Source organism: Stegodyphus dumicola, chromosome X2 (genome assembly GCF_044657685.1).
Source record: "Stegodyphus dumicola isolate Sdum_Otavi_A_Nest chromosome X2, ASM4465768v1".
Lineage (NCBI taxonomy): Eukaryota > Metazoa > Arthropoda > Arachnida > Araneae > Eresidae > Stegodyphus > Stegodyphus dumicola.
Genome location: NC_140781.1, coordinates 57,461,511 through 57,483,021, shown reverse-complemented (window position 1 = coordinate 57,483,021; position 21,511 = coordinate 57,461,511). Strand labels below are relative to the sequence as shown.

The 21,511-nt window shown below is 34.1% G+C and overlaps 1 protein-coding gene across 1 annotated transcript in view; it reads right to left on the bottom strand.

The window, feature by feature from the left end:
• Positions 1 to 12,786, bottom strand: part of Blos3 (Biogenesis of lysosome-related organelles complex 1, subunit 3) — a 34,379-nt gene extending 21,593 nt beyond the window's left edge. The window contains exon 1 of the mRNA XM_035348484.2: positions 12,383 to 12,786. Coding sequence (XP_035204375.1) covers positions 12,383 to 12,499 — 117 coding nt within the window. The 5' untranslated portion in view covers positions 12,500 to 12,786. The remainder of the gene's footprint in view (positions 1 to 12,382) is intronic.
• Between the last annotated feature and the right edge of the window lie 8,725 nt (positions 12,787 to 21,511).

The window sequence follows — 21,511 nt, the reverse complement described above, 5'->3', positions numbered from 1 at the left end:
TTAGCACAAAAAATGAAGCAACTTAAACAACTTACATTGAAAGAAATGTTTAATAAAGTAAACAAATAAATATTAAGCTTCCTTTTTGTAAATTTTGATACACTTTAGATCATAATTGCTCTTTATTTCATAAATTAAGGTTTCATATTTTTAATTTTATAATTTCTGCATCTTACCAGATTTAAATTGATGATCTATAAATTGATAATCCGGGAAAAAACCCTAATCCAGAATCACCGAAGTCCCGACGAGTCCAGATTAAAGACTTTATACTATATATAGAGCGAAATTTTTTTATAAATAAAAAATGGTTCATCAGCTAATTCTAGATACAGAAAAACAAGAATTTTCTTTTGGAAGGAGGAATTATAATTGATTTCAATGTATCCTGCTCTTAAAGATGTTATGTCAGAGTTTATTGGATTCCTCTTCTTTCATGCTCTTTTTTATTTCATTGGTTTTTGGTTTTTCTTGTGATGGTTTATTTCAATTTTTCATTTACATTTACAGAATTCTAATTCTACATTTATAGGATTTTTTTGAAATTTTTTTATTTGAATTTCATTTTTTGGTCTTTGTACAAAATTGCTTATAAATTTCCTTCATTATATACATATAAGAAAGGAAGTTTGAAACCTAGAAAAAGTCGTTAACAACATCTGAAGTTTCCAATCAAAATTCCAGAAACACTTTGTAATACGAGTTTAGAAGTAAATTATAAATTATTTAAAAAAAACTTTCAAAACTACAGAAAAATTTGAAAAACGTGCTCAAAACTATTTTGTTAACCTTCTCTGTTCAGAGCTTCAAACAGAACTTGTCAAGAGAGAAGTGCTTGAAGCCTCCAACCAAGATAACTAGATTATGCAAACATGTTTCGTTTGACAAATCCATTCAGACTTCAAATGGTATTAATCAAACACAAATTTCTTTATAAATTTAAATTAACAAAAGTCTCACTAGATTTGTCCCTTTTCGGGACATGTTTGCGTGTTCTAAATCATTTAAAGTAAAAAATATATACAAAGTACTACAGTAATACCTATAATTGAAACATAATTAAATGTATATTCTAAAACAAGGTGGCCTAGTAAGGCTAATGAACGAACGACAAGTAACAACTAAAAGAATAAAAATATTCACAAAATTCTCAGATATGAAAATTAAACTTGCAAGTCCTTTGTAAAAATAAAATTAAGGGGGTCCAGTTGCGTGGAATAAAAAAATTTTGTGTTTTAAAAAAAAGTCAAGGTTTGTTTGTCATTATAAAAAGGGAGGAGCATTTTGCTCAAAATGTAAAAAGGTTTTAAAATTAAGTAAAATGAGAAAACATACCTTGCAGTCGACATGGGCTCTGGCTATAATTAAACTGTGCAAAATCCGCAGGAGGAAAGGTTGTCAAAATTCGAAAGAATCTAATAGAGGGGCTACCAGCAAATCGAAACAGTCAATTTTAACCTATTGCAAGCCTTTCCAAAATAAGAAGCAAGCCTTCGTAATTTTGTTGCTAGCCAATGGTAGCTCCCGGTATTAAAAATGTGGAAAAATGGGGGGTCATAGTCATTGGAGACAATTGGTTTAAGATGGCGTCATTGCTAAGCTGTTAGTTCTCTTAGCGAACTAAACAAAATGGTGAAATTTCAAAGTCGTAGCTCAAACTGGCCAAAAGTCAGGTGAAATGGAAAAAAATGTGTTAGTTAAAAGTCCTCACATTTCACACAATCGGGTTTCAGAGAGTCTTAAGGAAATTGAAAGAGGCCCTTAAAATTATTAACCGGGAAAGTTAATCATAATATTATTTAATAACAATACTCTGATCTTTTAAGCCAAATTCAAAGAGTAAAGAGAACTTATATTACATTTTCACATTAGATCATTTGTTCTAGTCATCTACTAGTTACCTACCTTGCAAGTTTGAGTAAAAAATTTCATGTCACTAAAAACAAGCAATTTAAAAAATCAGGTAAATGCAAGCTTTTTTTAAAGTATGTGAAATTACTTTGTTGGGAATGTGATTTTCCTGCAAGATGTCAACCTACAGGAACCTACCTTCCTGTAGGATGTAAGTTTTTTAACATATATATGTAAGATAAAAAATATGTGAATCAAAATTATAATTTAAACTAACGGTAACTCTCTGATTCTCTCTCTCGGTTCTAAAAATCGTAATTACTCTCTTGATAGGGTCATTTCTAGATCTTTCCATTTTGCATGGCCTGCACAGCGCTGAATATGTAATAATTGGAAACAAACTTTTCTACTCAAGCCCAAAACCTTTCTCTTCTGTGTGCTTCCATCTTACATAACTATGCACTTCAGGTTCACTCTCTACCTTGCTAGGATGTAGTTTTGCTGGCCTGCTTACTATCGCTCTAATATTAAAAATGTAAATGTTCTTGGATAGGCACGACTAGAGTGTCAAGTGAATTGTGGTCCCAAATGTCAACTGGAAAATAAAAATGGATTTGAAACTGCCTCGACTTCCAAGTTCCTTAGATATTACGATCTCAGCACATTAGCATACTACACAATCAGAATGCTTCCTCTTCAATATGTATCTATGTACACATCGAGAGTGTTCCGGTCTTTGCCTTGCTTTTATTATGTCATATACATATATTAAAATATGCATATTTGATACAAAAGGTTATATGCGTCCATGAATTTTGCAACTTGTAGATCATGTGTTAAAGGGTAAATAACTCAGGTTTCTGTTGGATTCAAAAAGGTTTATTTTAAATACATAAGGAAATGATACAGAACAAGAAACTAGATAAAACGACAGGTTTGGTGCAATAAAAATGCAGCTAACAGCAATTATTGCTACTATAATCCCTGTATGAGATATTCCAATGCATTAAAAACAGTACTATTTAATAATCTAAAAATCACATTCACAGTCTATAACAACAGGAAGGCCGTGCAGATCAGGTCAATATATTTAAATCTTATGCTACTAATCTAGTTCCCCAAAACATCATGGCGCCTACTATATCCTATATCAAGAAGCCAGAATGCTAACAATTCACATATACATAAATGCTGGTCTACACTACCTTGGAGTACTTACCCCACATCATAATTCAAGCTGGAAAGTTATTTTCGGGTTAAAAAGATGATGCATGAATGTTCTGCCATTAACAGACGCACAGAAATCACATACACTGAAACTGAGAAAACGTTGTCTTTCACAGGTCACTATGTTACTCAGTTTAATATAAACAATCCTCAAAGCAAAACAGAATACAGTTACACAAACAGTCAGACTCAAGTACTATTATGGTCAAATCTTCTGATGTACTAAGTAATATTGACTGTCTCAAGACTAAGAAAAGCCCAGATTATAACAAATATACCAGAATTATGGTTAAAAAATGGGACTATTTATGATTTGTAGACTTATCAAAATTATCAACTACATCATCAAGCTCAGATACTTCCCATCAACTGGGCAAGTTGTGTCATATCAACCAATCAGCCTTCTGCTTATTCTAAGCAAGACTGCTGAGTTATCTTGAAAAACCTATCACTGTCTTTAAAAATCTACTATATTATGTAGAAAGCAATTATTCCTCAACAGTATTGATTTATGATAAAACTACAGAGTGGATGAACAAATCTTGACTGGATTTCACCAGAAAATTTACAATAGAGCAATTTCATAGATAGACATTCCACTGTGCTTGGCTAAATGAACTTACAAAGTTACAACGCTGGATTTCCCAGAACCCATCATCTCCCCACTCTATTCCTATTTTATAGTTCAAAGATTTTATCATTTGCCCTAAAAGTACATATTCTGCTATCTGGAATATCAATGCCAGTAAACCATAAAAGTCTCTTTTTGGGTCAATTCCTTTTAGCACTTACATGAATAATATATCACACACACGTAACACAACATCTGCTATGTATGCAGGTTGTTGGATTTCAAATGAATGTAGTTTTTATTTTACATGTGCTTCAATTTAACTTTACTTACTTTCCTTTAATTTTTTTATTTAATGTTGTTTGGCTACTAATAACTACTTTTATATTAGTTTCTTAGAAGTGGCAACAAAACAATTTATACAATTAGGAAAATATGTTTCTGTAGTTAAGTTAGGCTTATTAAAGAAGAATGACATGTTATTTACACGAGTGATGTTTTTATATTTATGTTCAAAACATCTTTTCAGAAAATAATGAATACTTTAGAATATTTGGTACTTTTCCGTTTTGCTGGCGCAGGCGATAAAGTCACCAATAACGGCATGACTGATACCAAACAGAACATCCTCGCTGGTAACCTTTTACGTCTCATTTTCAAAACAAATCACACCCGTCTCTTATCAGATTGATTGTTTCTTTCAATACTGGCATACAATAACATAGAATTTTTACTAGATAGTTCAATTTTATGCCCTAAGGCCATTTGCGGTAATTAAGTCAATTAGAATGCAACCACACCACTCACCCGAAGGAGAAAATATAGAAAAGTCAAAGTCAAGGGTTAAATTCATCAATTCTAATGAGAATGCACTAGCAAAGTAAAGCACTGTGGTTTTACAATTTCTGAGTAAGCTATTCGTACGAATTAAAATGACTCTTGCATTTAAACTTCTATTCCATGTTAAGATTTAACTTGAAATTTATGTAAATAATTACTGAGATAATTAGATTTTTGTAGCTTAGTTTACGTGAGATGAAATCACTTGGGGCCATGCGATGTGAACCGGTGAATCAGGATGTTGTACAATGAAAGCATAGTAAATTCTTAAATTAATGTTTTTTTACAAATTTTGTGTACTTATTTATTGGCTTTTTGCAAAATTTTAAATGATATGAAAATGTTTATGCTTTCAAAATAAAAAATTCTTAGAACTAACATTTGTTAACATTTTTATGTGTATACTGTATGTTGTCTGTTTGGTATGTGTGTTGAAAGTCTGTTTGGCGAGATTTGTGCCGGCGAAACGGAAAAGTACCGAATATTTTTAGTAGTCTCTTAAGAGTCTGTGATACGCTGGTAGCGTAATAGTTTATTTTGATGCACTGGAGTTCTGGCTTAAAAAATGAAAAATTAAGATCAGAGTCAAAAAGACTGAAGCAACCATGTTAACATGAAAACAAAACATATACAGATGCTCACCACATATTATACTACTATTATCTGAGCCAAACAAATCAAATACTTTTTTATGTTTTCGTCGACCAAAATCTAACATGAATGTTTCACATAAAACGCACAGCATTTCATGTTTCGAGCCAGTAGAATTACACTTCACTCCTTAATTGCTCAAAACAGCATTTTAGCTAGTGATCATAAATTACTGATATATAAGACCATGTTGCATTCCTTTATCACATATGCTTGCCCTGACTGGGGTTATTTATGTAAAAGCATGTTACAGTACAAAGTCCAAGATCTAGATCAGAGATTCCAGATTGAGGATTTTTTTTTTCCAGATATTAAGATCACAGTTAAATCTAGTAAGATGAGATATAAAAATTATAAAATTAAAAATATGAAAAAATAGTTTATGAAATAACGATGTATTTGTGACTTGAATGGAATCAAAATTTGCAAAAAAAAAAAAAAAAAAAAAAGTCTCAGTATTTATTTGTTTGCTTTATTAAATATTTCTTTCAATGTATAAGTTGCTTCATTTATTGGGGTAATACTGTTTCTTCAGAGAGTGATAATTTCTTGTTCACTTACAAAGTTCCATTGTTCAAGTCTTGTAACTGCCACTAAACTGTCAATGAAAATTTTTCACCCTCAACTACCCCTCTGTCACTTTCTTCACTATGTGTAGCATTACTTTCTGGATTTAGAACCATACTACAGGTTTTGCTGTGTGATAGTTGACTGACGGAGCATTGTTATCAAAATGAAAAACTATTATTTCACCTTTCTTTATTAACACTTCTTCACATTTCTCTAAAAATTTAACTAATCATAAAATTTGCTTTCTGTTTACAAAATCTGAAAAACCTTCGAATTTGCAGCTATCATCATAAAGCTTTGCGAGCATCAGCTATATATTAGTGCCGATATTCATGAGATTAGCGACATATTCTTCTGCTAATTTCTGTCCAGCTTCTATAGCAGGTTGATAAAGGTTAACTGTGTTTCAAAAATAATACAGTACAAAGTCTTTAATCCGGACTCGTCGGGACTTCGGCGATTCCGGATTATAGATCCTCAGTTTAAATCTGGTAAGACGGCATGCAGAAATTATAAAATTAAAAATATGAAAGTGTAATTTATGAAATAAAGAGCAATTATGATCTAAAGGGTATCAAAATTTGCAAAAAAAAAAAAAAAAAAAAAAAAAAAAAACTTTATATTTATTTGTTTACTTTATTAAACATTTCTTTCAACGTGCGCATGTGTACAGCATACATTACACATAGTCGAAATTAGAAAACTGCAACCAGAAAACTATTTGATGTGTATTCGTGATATTTATAATGACGAGGAATTTGATTTAAATCATATCAAAGACGGAGTACATTGAGATGAAACACTACATTTAGTAAGGAATTATAAGCCGAATAAAATAAAAACATCTGCCCAGAAGATTAGGATAGTGCTGATAGATCAACTTCCAGTTCATTGCACACCACGAAGTCCCCCCCCCACACACACACACACAGACCAGCATGAAATTGATAAAGATTTCGGAATGGTTAGAGAAACAAATCACCTTTCTGCTACTTTCTTCATGCCTTTATCCAATTTTTGCAGCAATTCCACTTTTTGTTTAATGGATATCGAAACATGCTTTCGCTTTGTAGATCCTTTGGCAGCTCCAGAATTGGAAACTCTTTTTGACATAATCGAAAGTTCAAGCTTACTTTTTATAAAATTGCTCTAACAGTCTGCAAAAAATAATAAGCCGGATTCAATTAGAAGATTAAGGAACAACGCAATCTGCAACATTAACTGAAATAGATAATTAGATAATTTTAGCCTAGCTTATACCGTCCGTTATACATTAAACGTGCATGCGTAAAGGTACTATGCGCATGCGGAGAAAGTTTATGGATGTCCGGATTAAAGACTTTATACTGTATTTAAATCTCAAGCATTACAATTCGGTATCAAATCTTAAAAATTAGTCAAACTGCCAAATGTTGCCTTAAACATACATTTTCTTTAATGGTTAAAATTACATTTAAATTAAAAATTTTAACTTCATTACCTATCTCCACTTCTTTCTATGAACTCAAGTTTAAAAATATATAGGTTAGAGTAGATTAAAGCGTGCCCCTTGGATTACTGCTAACTTGTTTCATTTATCGCCAAGTTGCCGTTTCATTTATGGCCAAGTTATTTATGGCCATTTACCTTAGTAGCTGAATGTTATGGAAACCCTATTATGACATAATTGGTAGCGTGATTGCGGTCAGTTTGAATGATAAAGATTTGGAAAGTGTGCACCATATTTTGGATAAGTAGTATGTTATTTTGTGGTTTACATGGTAAAATGGCTAAATGCGATAAAATTAATTTGACGTTTCTGTACGATTTAGAACGAAAGGGAAAAAAGCATTAATTAACTGATGTGTAAATGAAGGTTTACTTAGTAGTCATTATTAAGTGTCCTGTTTGTAGAAAGGAAATGCGCAAGGTCGAACGTCAAACAATACCTGCACTACGGAGGATATTTTTTGCGAATTTATGTGCCGATGCCAGTATGCAGATTCTAGTTCAGATAATTTTAGGAAGTTTTTGGATGCTGTTCAGGAATTTTGTTTGACTGAAGACACATAAATTCGTAAATAAGATAAGTGGATATTTCCATTATATAGTCCTAAGATGAATTTCTTTTTTATGTTACTTTATTGCTTTATTTAAAATGTAGTTTATGGAGATGATATATTTTTTGTTGGCTGCTCCTTTGATTTCTTAAGTGAATACAGATTGATGTGTACATGGACAAAGTAAAGGGAGTAAGCAATGCCTAGTTTGTGCAATTCTCTAATTTTTTTTTTTTTTTTTTTTTTTAATTGAAAATAGATAGATGTGTATACAGATACCAAGTTTGGGCTGATCTTTGGAATATGGTAACTGGTAGTTTGGCGACATTTTGGAGGCGATAAAGGTTACTTACCTAGGACTTTGGTAATGATGTGAGAAGCACTCAGTTCCGATTACGCATTATTTTGTGTGAGGGAAATGAGAGATCATGAGATATGTCATGTTACATTAATGGACGAATTACAGTTGTTTAAATGGAAAAAGGGGGAAATCTGGAAATTTCGTATTTAGCTTTATTCTGTCTTGTGTGAAACGTGACATTAATGGACGAATTACAGTTCTTTAATCGGAAAAAGGGGTTAATTTGGAAAAGCTTCATTGTGTGTTGTGTGAAATAGTGTTGATTAATTTTTGGATTGCATGGCACTATGTAAAGTGAATTCTAAATTTTTAATGCGTTTATCTGATAATAAAAATAAGCTGAGATTGTGTGAAAGGAAGGATATTACAATTAAGTTTAAATGGCGGTGCAAGAAATATGGTGAAAATGGACATTTTGTGAAAAGGAGTGTAAGGAAGGGTACGTGGTTTGCTGAAAGTACTTTGAGTATAGGTGAAATTTTATTAATTTCTTATTACTTGGTGAATAGACTTCCAGTTGACTACTGGATTTAGGATTTAGAAATTAGCAGTAGTACTAAAGCCACGTAATGAAGATAGTGAAGAAGATTAGGTAAGTTAGTATTTTTAATCATTTGAGGATATTATCTTTATGCATTGTTCTAAATGTAAGGAGTAAATAAATTAATGTGGTATTATTGGAAAATTGTTATTAGCAATGATTTAGTTTAATGTAATTAGGATTGTAATCTAATTTTTATTAATTTAATTTATGTGCTTATTTATATTTTAAGTAGCATTTTTTAATTTAATTATATTTTAATTTAATGATCGTGATTTTGTGAGTTATATATTTGTAGTATTTTGGAATACGTTTGAGTAGTATACGTTGAGTATTTTCATGCATTTTCGTGAAATTTTTCCAATTTATGAGAAAAAAGCAGTGTACATGGATATAGTGAAGAGTGTGCGCAATGTCATTTTTGTGCAATTCTGGGATGTTTTTTTAAGTAAAAATAAGTTGACGTGTACATGGTTTAGTGATATTTTAATTAAATGATAGTTATTTTGTGAATTTTATGTTTGTAGGAATTTGGTATACATTTCAGTTGAAGTAAACGTGTATGGAAATAATTTAAATATTTGACACTAAGTATTTGTAACTATTTTTAATGTTTGCGTATAAATTCGTTGCTGACGTTTTATAATATAATAGATAATTTAGAGGTAAAAGTTTTTGGATATTTTACTTATTTTATATGTGGAAATGTTCATCCTTGGAAAGGGTATATACTTTTTCGCGATCAGGTAATTTCATATATGTTCTTTTTACTGGATTTAAAGATTTACAAAATTTTCATGCATTTTCGTGAAATGTTTCTAATTTATAACAAAAAAGCAGTGTACATGGATATAGTGAAGAGTGTGGGCAATGCCATTTTTGTCCAATTCTGGGATTTTTTTTAAGTAAAAATAAGTCAACGTGTACATGGTTTAGTGATATTTTAATTAAATGATAGTTATTTTGTGAATTTTATGTTTGTAGGAATTTCGTATATGTTTCAGTTGAAGTAAACGTGTATGGAAATAATTTAAATATTTGACACTAAGTATTTGTAACTACTTTTAATGTTTGCGTATAAATTCGTTAGTGACGTTTATAATATAATAGATAATTTAGAGGTAACAGCTTTTGGATATTTTATTTATTTTATATGTGGAAATGTTCATCCTTGGAAAGGGTATGTACTTTTTCGTGATCAGGTAATTTCATACATGTGCTTTTTATCGAGTTTAAAGATTAAGAAAATTTTCCTGCATTTTCGTGCAAATTTTTGTAATTTTTGAGAAAATAGCAGTGTAGATGGATAAAGTTAAGAGTGTGTGCAATGCCATTTTTGTGCAATTCTGGGATATTTTTTAAGTAAAAATAAGTCGACGTGCAAATGGTTTATGTGTATGTGCTATTCTGAAAAATGCGCAAGGAGTTTGCGATTCTGCACTTTTTCCCAATTTTGCAGTTAATATTTGTCATGATTAAGCAGTTTCGTTACATAAAATTTCTAGCATCAGTGTAATTCGGCTAGTAGATTGTTGGAAAAAGTGTTCAGTAAATAAAAAGAAAAGAAACATGTCTTTACTTCGTGAAGACAAAATGGCAGCGGAAAAAAAATAGAGGGCTGCTGTAGCAGAGTTGGTCACCAAACAAATCGCCAAGTTACCATAATCCAAAGATCAACCCAAGTTTGCGCAATTCTTTGACTTGTTACTTTGAATTTGTGTAGCAGCGATTTATCGCCGCTACACAATGCCAAAATAAAAAGTCAAAGAACAGCACAAATTCGGTGTCCATGTACCACCAATTATCACCAAGTGGCACCCATACATATATTTTGGTATATATTTCAAAATATATAACATATAAATAACATATGCATGACTTACTGAATACCTGCAACAGATTATGCTTTTAAATTCAGATTGGGTGAGCAGTTATACGTTTATGTTAAGCTTATATCAGGACTCAATTCACATAAGGCTTTCATAAAGCTGCTAACTTCTGTACGAAAATTGCTTTCTTCAAGCTACAAACTTATCTTCAAAAAAACGTAGACACATTCCTGAGAAGATAATTTAGCGAAGTTATCCACCTTCCTGAACAATGATCAACTTGGATAAATGTAATCGTTATGGAGTAACCTCTTTAAGCCAATGCATTTAATTTCATTTGGGATATTTTTTTTTCCCCTCAATCTTTTGTAACATTGCAGAAATAATTCATTTTGTGGGTAAAGTGCAGAATCGCCCACTTATTTGTTTGGCGCATTTTACAAGAGTAAGAAGAATTGGACGTTTTAAGTGAAAACATGGTCGATATGTACACGGATAAAGTCAAGGGAGTGCACAATGCCATTTTTGTAGATTTCTGGGATGTTTTTTAAGTGAAAATAGGTTGATGTGTACATGGATACCGAGTATGTGCAATTCTTAAAAACGCGGCAAGCAGTGGGCGATTCTGCACTTTCCTCCATTTTGTCTTGGTGACATCTGTACATTATTAAAAACAATATATGAATTTTTGTCACCTAACCAGGATACTGGTTAGTGACTCTAAATGCCGTACTAAAAGGCCTGGGTTCAAATTCCGGAGAAGGGATGAATGTTAGTTAAATGTATAATGTCTGTGCAGCATGGAGACACTCTAAATATGCAGCGAGCCCCAAGTCCTCCCGAGAGGTTGATGGTAGGGGAAGAGGGGTAGGAGACCCCCGGACCCATTCCCTAAGTGCTCTCCATCAAAATTGGGGACAGAACTAAGCAAAGTCATACTGTCACCTGCAAGGTGCTCCAGGTTCTTGCCAATGGTGTGCACAATCTTGCACTCCTTGCCACAATGAATTTCATGGGATTGTTCTGATGTTGCTGTCAGACAAGTGAGATAAATTACAACAACATAAATGAATTTGTGAACAAATGAATGTTAACCCATATTATCATTCTGAAAATTAAAAATTTGATTAATCATTTTACTAAATATTTTTTAAATTATTTTTCTTTAGTTAGGCACTGGCAGCCAAATATAAAAAGATTCTCAACTACAATACTTATAGGGTGACTTACTGTGAACTAATGCTGAAATTATGTTATACCTAGTAAGACTTAGACAGCTATTGGTGCCACATTTTAATGTAGCACCAACAACTGTCAAAACATTTTAATGTAGTCATAAGTTATGACAGCTGTTGGTGCTACATTAAAACGTGGCACCAACATAATGTAGTCATTTGTTTTATTTAAGCATTGCTTGAATAAAACAAATATACAAACATTTAAGTCACAAAATACATCCCAAATAAGCCGTGAACTATTGCAAAAATCATTTTAAGTTTACTGAAAACTCCTTAAAACATATATGCCTATCGTTTAGAACGAAGCATGCATATGATCACATTCTCTTGGCCTATGTTATTCATAGTGATTAAGCATATTGCAGAAACATGACTCGTCGTAAAATATGAAACTTTGTTTCAAAATCCTGATTTAACATTAAACAATTGCACTTTAAATCAACAACAAACAGAGGTAGGATGATAATAAAAGTAAATAAAAGTACTATTTGGAATAAGAAAACGTTAGAATATTATGGTACAAAAACAAGGTGGAAGAGTACAGACTTGGTAGCCGACGATTACACAGAAAACATACTTCACAGCAGCACCTAAAAACAATTTAACAATGCTGGTGGAGGGGAGAATTATAGAAAGTCGTATGTTACAGAAATTTATACTATACTTGAAGTTCCTTATAATTTGAAGATGGGAGAATTATGCGAACTTCATCATCTACTTCGGAGCGTATTTCCTCAGGCATCCTGAGTTCTGAGGAGTTACCTTCAGTCCACTGATCCATTAAATAGTATTATTACACAATGTGTTTTCAAAACACAATTCAAACTAATACAGTACTACCAAAACTAATGACGTATTTCTAGTTCCAAATACCCTCATCAAACGCGTTGCACAATTTACCACCTTAAAAACACATTTTGCATTTTCACACGAACTCTCCTCCTCAAGTAGGCGTAATCGAGGTTTATAAAGGACGCTAGCTCTTGTATTTGTTTACATTTCAGCAGAACGGTTCGTGTGGTACAAGCAAAGAAGTACTAGTATAACGCTAATTATCTCGGGGGGGGCGACTAAATTTCAAATCGGCAGGAAAATTTGATTGGTCGAAAATATACGTCACGTTGACGTCAAAGGTACCGCGTTTAAAGCATGGACCTTATAAGAGATAGACAAACCCAGTGGGCGGGGCGCACGTCACCAACATGTCGGCAAGAAAGAGTAGGGACGATCTGGTTTACTTTAACACTGAAACCTATGGCGTTTGTACAGTGGCGTAGACACAGGGGGGCAAAGGGGTGCATGATTCCCCGGGCGCCGCTCGTAGAGGGGCGCCAAATGGTCTCCAAACAAGATTTTCCGGAAAATTTCAGTTTTTATATTGTTCGATCACTGGAAAATATATTTAAAATTAATAACTATTGTAATAATTAAGACACAATAACACGCCGAATAAATACTAATTCAGAAGTCAAACAACAAAAATCAGCGTTATACCTACAAAATTTTCACAGGACTAGTTTCGATGGTTTTACCGAACCATCATCTTCAGCTGCAAAACCGCAAATGAACAAGATAGGAAATAATGATTAGATAAGATAAGAAAGCCTGGACAAGAATAAGCAAGTGGCGCCATCTGTTGGCGAAACCAGAACTAAAACATAATTTCTCTAAAAGCCGAAGGCAAATTTGGATTGGAATTAGGATCGTTAACTAGAACAGAAAGAATTTTATGAATGTGAAATGCCTCTAGAAAATCTAGTTCTCCAATGGAAGATGTTTTTTGAATAATTTTGGCAGCAGAAAAATTGAAAGTGTGATTTTCGGACCAACAATGTTGAGCAACAGAAGACTTCTGTGTTTCCTTTTTTCTAACATATGCCTCATGTTCCTTGACGCGAAATTTTAAGGCTCTCTTAGTTTGGCCAATGTAAATTAAACCACACTGGCAAGGAATCCTATAAATACCCCAGGAATTCATATCCGGAATGGGGTCTTTGAGTATAGAAGTTGGAATTTTATTGATGGGAGAATAATCGCGTTTCAAGAATTCTGTTAAATTGCAAGCTTGCCTTACTTCGGTCCGTGATAAGGGATACACGTCAACAATTGTCCAAAATTGAACATGAACTCTATAAGCTTCATCTGGAACTCGCTAAATCATATCCAAAATTCACTGCCCTTGAACAAAAGTCTTGGTCTAGAACGGAGAATGCAGTTAACCGTCATAAAAACACCCTTGCAGTTAAATTCGAAAAACTTCTTTTACAGTCTTCCAGTTCAAGTAGTTCAGAAAATCTTACCATTGTAAACATCAAGCAATAGTTAATATTTCTAATGTTAGTCTTTCAGAAGAACAAGAGAGAATTCTAAAATATAATTTTAACTTCTCACAAACCTGTAAACCCTCGATTCCAAAGATTTTGGCTCCTATCGAAAAAGCTTTCAAGTTCAGTAAAGTTTCAGATTCACAGAAAGAAATGATTAGGCATCTTGTCGCTCATAATGTGAAATTCAATAATAAACCTTTGAAACCAAATCTAACTGGGAGAGAAAGAGCTACAATGCGCGAAATTCATTCTAACCCGGATATTATCATTTCAAAGGCCGACAAAGGTGGCCAGATAGTCGTCATGGATAAGAACACTTACATCGATGGTGTCACTAAACTCTTAAACGAAGGACCATATAATCCGATCCCTAAAGATCCTTCACCTTCGGACTTATCCAAAATAAAAACTGCGATCAAATCTTCGCAAATCATTTCAAGCAACTTAAAACATTCGCTTATCCCATCTGTTGCGAATTGTGCCAGATTATATGCTCTTCCCAAAATTCATAAAAGTGGTATTCCTTTCCGCCCTATTGTATCAAATTTAGGTACTGCCTCGTATCCTTTAGCTAAATATTTAGTTTCTAGATTTTCCGCTCTATTAGACAATAACATTTACACCATAAAAAATTCAATAGAGTTTGTAAAAAAGGTTAAAAACATTTCTCCTAGTAATTTACTCATGGTTTCTTTTGATGTAAAATCATTATTCACCAATGTCCCAGTGGAGGGTGCATTAAGATGTCTAGAAACCAGACTTCGCGAATTTCATTTCTCTTGCATCGAAATTGATGAGCTAATTTCTCTCACTCAACTCTGTTTGAAACAAACACATTTTGTTTTCCAAAATAAATATTACAAGCAAACTGAGGGATTAGCCATGGGAAGCCCCCTCAGTCCCATCCTGGCTGATATCTACATGCATTATTATGAATCAAAATTGTTTGAAACTTTAAACTTCCCGGCATGGTTCCGCTACGTAGACGATACTTTTACCCTGTTTGAAGGTAATAAAGATGATTTAAATAAAGTTCTTTCAACAATGAATTCTATTGATCCTGCTATTCAGTTCACTCTTGAACTTGAGACTTGCAATTCTCTTCCGTTTCTCGACATTCTGGTCACACGTAACACATCCAACTTCAGTACTACAGTTTACCGTAAACCTTCATCGGTTTGCCTTCCACCACACTTTAAATCATGTCATCCGACTAAACAAAAGTTAGCTTCATTTTATTCCTATGTTTTCCGTGCTCTTCAAGTTTGCTCCTCCAAACTAGCCCTTGATGAAGAACTAAATTATTTAAAAGCAATAGCTATTGACAGGGGCTTTTCACCCAACATTATTAATCAAGCAGTTAAAAAATTCTCATCTCAACACACTAAAAGCCACATTCTTATTTTAGGAGATTATAAAAATTCTGTTGTCATTCCCTTCTTTCCATCAATTAGCTATAAAGTTGCACATATTTTGCAGAAATTTAACTTTCGGGTTGTTTATTCTCCCATCAATAAAATTCCAACTTCTATACTCAAAGACCCCATTCCGGATATGAATTCCTGGGGTATTTATAGGATTCCTTGCCAGTGTGGTTTAATTTACATTGGCCAAACTAAGAGAGCCTTAAAATTTCGCGTCAAGGAACATGAGGCATATGTTAGAAAAAAGGAAACACAGAAGTCTTCTGTTGCTCAACATTGTTGGTCCGAAAATCACACTTTCAATTTTTCTGCTGCCAAAATTATTCAAAAAACATCTTCCATTGGAGAACTAGATTTTCTAGAGGCATTTCACATTCATAAAATTCTTTCTGTTCTAGTTAACGATCCTAATTCCAATCCAAATTTGCCTTCGGCTTTTAGAGAAATTATGTTTTAGTTCTGGTTTCGCCAAAAGATGGCGCCACTTGCTTATTCTTGTCCAGGCTTTCTTATCTTATCTAATCATTATTTCCTATCTTGTTCATTTGCGGTTTTGCAGCTGAAGATGATGGTTCGGTAAAACCATCGAAACTAGTCCTGTGAAAATTTTGTAGGTATAACGCTGATTTTTGTTGTTTGACTTCTGAATAACTATTGTAATATAATTAATTATTTATTTTCTTCATTTGTTTGATAAAATGTATAATAAAATGTTTGCAGTACATGAACCAAAACGTTCTTTCTGACCATTTTATTTCTCCAAGGTAGAGATATATTTTTATTTTTTTAAACGAAATGCACGCATATCTCTCGCTTTTTATTTTAAAACGATAACACGACCTTCTCCCGAATTTCTCAAACATATCTAGTTTCCAAAATCCGCTTCCATAATCTGGAAATGACATTTTGGGAAAATCCTAACGCTTCCGCTACAATGGATTGCATTTGACTCTCCTGTAAACGACTGATGGCCTTCTAGTCTACTGATTCTATTAAGTCATCTTGCTGAGACATCGGACTGACTGCTGCAAACAGTCAACTCTTGTCAATTGTTTTTAATCTCCTACTACAAAAGGAATGCTGCAGGTCGCTTTTCACTCCTTATCTTAAACTCATAGTTTTCGACGTCACAGACTAAATTTGCATATTCCCAACTTTTTAAACGTTATAATTTCCCTTTATAATCTCTTCTATTTCCTTTTGTTCAAAAAGGTTATCGATTACATGGTTTTCATACCGAACCCACAATATCCCCTAATTGTTTTGAGCAGTGAATGTTACTTCATGACGTTACTCCGCAGTAGAAAAGAAACGGAATCTAAAATTCCACTACAGATCTATAGAGAAAATGTTTTTCCAAACCTAAGAGTCGCACTTTAAATACTACTTACTATTTCGTTATCAAATGCTAGCTATGAACGTTCGTTCAGCAAATTAAAATAAATTTTCACATATTTACAATCAACGATGGGCCAAGATCCCCTAAGTCATCTAGCATTTTTAAGTGTGGAAAGAGAAAAATTTGAAAGGATCGACTTTGATGATGTAAATGATAAATTTGCTTCATCCAAGGTAAGAAAAATGTATACATAGTAATTAATTGTATTCATGTATTATATTATTATTAATAAATATAAGTGCCCGACCATGTCGAGGTGCACGTGACGTAGAGTGATAATTGTTTAGATGCGGAAGGATACTGCAAATTTGGTGCCGAAATTAAATCATTTTTGCATTTTTGGAACGCTTCGCGAGATTCTGTGGTCCAGGTTATAACACGTTTATCGTTTTTCTTGCTTCCAACCGAAAAAGAATTTAGAGGTGCTTGTATGGTCGCTGCATGAGGTAAGAAACGTCGATAAAAATTGAGCATGGTAAAGATTCTTAAGTCGTTCACTGAAGATGGTTCGGGTATATCGTGGATAGCGGTGATTCTATCTGGAAGGGGTCGAACGCCATCAGCGGAAACTTCATGACCAAGAAAGGATACTCTTGGTTGGCCAAAAACGCATTTGAAAGGATTAAGACTGACATGGTACCTTTGAAAACGTTCAAAAACTGTTCTCAAATGTGATAGGTGTTCTTGCTCTGAAGAGGAGGTGATTAAGACGTCATCAAAATAAGGTACACAAAAGTCGAGGCAGATTAACACCTGATTCATGAAGCGTTGAAACGTTTGAGCAGCATTGCAGCAGTTTTTGGAATATCAGCTGGGTTAACGGGCACTTGGTGATACGCCCGCTCAAGATCAAGGGTTGTGAAAAATAGCTTTTCCGTCTGAAACTTGCATACAGTCTTGAATGTGCGAGACTGGGTAACGATCAGGAACTGTAGCTGCATTTAACCGGCGATATTGGCCAAACGGGAGCCAGTTACCATTTCGCTTCCGAACTAGATGGAGCGGACTGGCCCATTAACTTTCTGAAGGACGGCAAATTCCCTGTTCCATCATGTATTGAAATTCTTCTTTGGCGGCTTTAAGCTTGTCCGGAGGTAAGCGTCTTGGTTTAGCTGCAATTGGAGGTCCGGTAGTTTCAATATAATGTAGTACATCGTGCTTGGAATCGGAACTACCCATAACTGGGCGCGTGTTTGTAGAGAATTCTCTGAGAAGTTGACGCCATGGGGAGTTACCCGAAATCAGTTTAATGCTCAAATCTTGACTATTGTGAATTACTCCCGGATAAGTTAAGTTGGTTGTGGAATCTATCAAACGGCGATTCTTAAGATCGACAAGCAAAGAAAATTTTTGAAAAACGTCAGCGCCACTAATAGGACTTGAAACAGTAGGCCATTGGATGTTGCGGCGCAATCCTAAATCAACAGATATCAGGCGTTCACCAAAAATTTGAATAGGAGTTCCATTTTCTACATAAAGTTATAGCTTGGTAAGGCCCTTTTGTTCGTGAAAATGTGGTGGAACGACAGAAACATCAGTCCCGGTGTCTACAAGAAACCTTAAGCCCGAATTCTTTTCGATGACGAAAAGGTGTGCAAAATTCCGGCCGCTGTCGTTCACAACTTCGAGCAACGGCCCTTCTCGTTTCCCTGGTCGTTATAACGACACAGTGGGTGGCATTTGTTTGCCTTGTTTCCAAATTTGTGGTGGTAAAAAAAATAGCCGTGTTACGAATACCCGGCTTTCATAACGTTTCCTCAGTGGGCTACGACGTGTATTTCAACCACGGGATGTAGAGCGGTTGCGCTGAAAAGGTTCAGCTTGGATGGCTACTAACTGAGCAACCTGTTTGGACAAATCATCAATTTGAGCCTGTAACGCCACAGTACCTAGGCCAGGAGCCTGCACTGCGTGTATTTGCACTGGAATGGCCAAGTTGTGAATTTTATCAGCGATTTCGGGAAGATTTTTAAGTGGCTCCCTACTGGCCGCTAAAATGGTTTGCATGTTAGATGGGAGTCTATGTATCCATAATGTTTTAAGAATATTATCCTTTAGGTTACCGGTGGCTAAGTCTGACATTTTAGACAGCAATTGAGAAGGCCTCCTATCACCCAATCGTAAATCGTGCAACAACTGCTTGATTCTGTCTATGATTCTTCACAAACAGAAATTAATATTTTTTAAAGATTTGTATTTGTCCGTCGCCGGTGAATTCAAAATTATTTCACGAGCTGATTGCAGTACCTCTGATTCTAACACGGAGATCGCTGTATAAAATTGAGTTTCGTCGGCAGTAATGTGACTTAACTGCGCATCCAATTGAATGAACCATAACGATGGGTCTCGGCGACAAAAAGGTGATGGCTTAACTGCCACTCGCGCCAATTGTGAAGCAGCATCGTTGTCAACCACTTTGTATCAAACAAATACGCACAATAATAATATGTATAGAAAAATAATCAATATGTTTATAGTGACACCGTTTCTTGGTACTTGAAATCAGAGAAATTGGCGGCTCAAATGCTGTAGACGATACATATATCCACTGAAATTATGACAGAAATATGTTGACTCACCGGAATGCGGCACAACGCTTTAAATGACAGGTGAAATGTCTTACTTGCATCTCATCACACTGGATAACTTACTGCTGCTCAGAATTTTGACATATGAACTCCATATTCGTGCAACATTGAAGGTTGCTATTCGTAATAAGTACGTGTCACCAATTATGATAGTACAATTTTTTGAGACAGATCATTAAATAATTATAACAATTGAATAGAATAAATATTATTTTGTTCTTTGTTGCTATGGGTTACCAGACTGGCAGAGTTGAGTTGTAGTAGGCAAGTTGCTACATATCTATTTATCTATAATGTATATTAAACTTTTAATTGTTTAAATCCTGCACTTTTTAAAAACACTTATAACACCTTTTGAACTAATTCTAGATCATCGTATGTCTGATTTTTCCGCCGACACAGATGCATTTCCGAATCCAAGGATAGTGTAGTTAGGTAGTGACTATTCTTAATATATTTTTGAGTATTTTATGGCAGATTCAGCATTTTATTATTATTTGCATTATTTTCTTATTACGAATATATTCTATACATTATATTACTGAAATTTTTTATTGTGTGGGGGGGGCGCCAAAAAGGTATTTTGCCCCGTGCGCCAGTCATGCTTGCTACGCCACTGCGTTTGTATCACATAACTCTTTTTAATTATTAAATGTGATACGTTGTATAGTGATGAGATTATGAAAGCCACAGTTTTTTCCAAATAGGATTTAATATATCTCATTAAAGAACTTTTCACTGCATTTCGCGCAATTTTTTCACGCGTAATTCTCGTACAAACATCTTTACTGTCTGTCTACGGTAAGAACAGCTCTCGCCAGTTTGTCTGCGGCTGTCTGTTGCCGTAGAAACGAGCCGTGACCCATTTTTCGTAGGGGTGTCTTGAAGATTTACTTCTCAGTTTGCCACCTTGGCATATTTAAAGATGATTTGGCGATATTCACATTTTGTTTTAGTTTCAAGTAAAATGCTCGTTGACCCTTTGCGTCGACCCCGACATTCAATTTCCGAAAATGAAAATTGATGGCGTAAATAAAGTTTTTGCAGTTAAGGAACGGTCTTTGATTTTGCCGTGTGAGGTACAAGTCGCTGAATTTGCCATCCTTCTAGATGTACAATGAGTAAAAATATATCAAAATAACTTGTAGGGAAATGCATTTAAAAATCCGTGCTTATTTTTGAAGAAAAATGCTCTCAATAAATACTTTTTGCGAACATTTCTTCTTTTCCCATACCTTCGAACTAAACCAAAAGGTGGTCAATTTAATGACGAAAGGAAGCGAAGGTAAATTAAAATCAAAACTGTTTTTTACTTAATTATCAGTGGTTTGGTTTGGTTTATATGATTACAGAAAGCCTCCAGGGTTAAATGCCTAAGAGGAGGGATGCCTTCGTGGAGGGCTTGCTAAGGAAAACTGCCTCGTATACACGTTACACATGGGGAAAACACCCATGCAGCCAGCCCGTTCACGGGATTCAAACCTGAGACCGAACTACAAGTGTTCAGTGACTTTACCGATCGGCCGCTGCTGGGCCTCTTAATTACCAGCGCCCATTTATGCATCCTGCTGCTTTTTATAGACACTGTAATAGCTTGTAACATAATAAAATGTTAAAATCAGAACAAAATTATATGTTAAAATCAGAACAAAATTATATTAGGTTTCTTAAATTATTCAGTTACCTATTTTATATTTAAAATTATACGAAATTTATATAATTATACAAAATTTGGCTTTTATAACTGCAGTGAGCATTGTTGCATTAATATAATTTTGTATTAATATTTTCATAATAAAACAAAACTTATTTAATTTCAATTAAAGATTAAAAATTATTTTTTAAGCAAATTATACCATGGCTTGTGGGTCCCCAAGAACACAGTAATGGGAAATGAAGCAACCATTCAGTGTTCTTTATTATCCACAGGGGGGGTTTCGCCTCTGCCGAAGGCTCATTGTTGCCCACTTTTGGTAATCTTTCATTTACATAGTGGCAAAGAAAATATTGAACCTAGAAATATCCTCACAACTTGACAAAGCTATCAGATGAAGA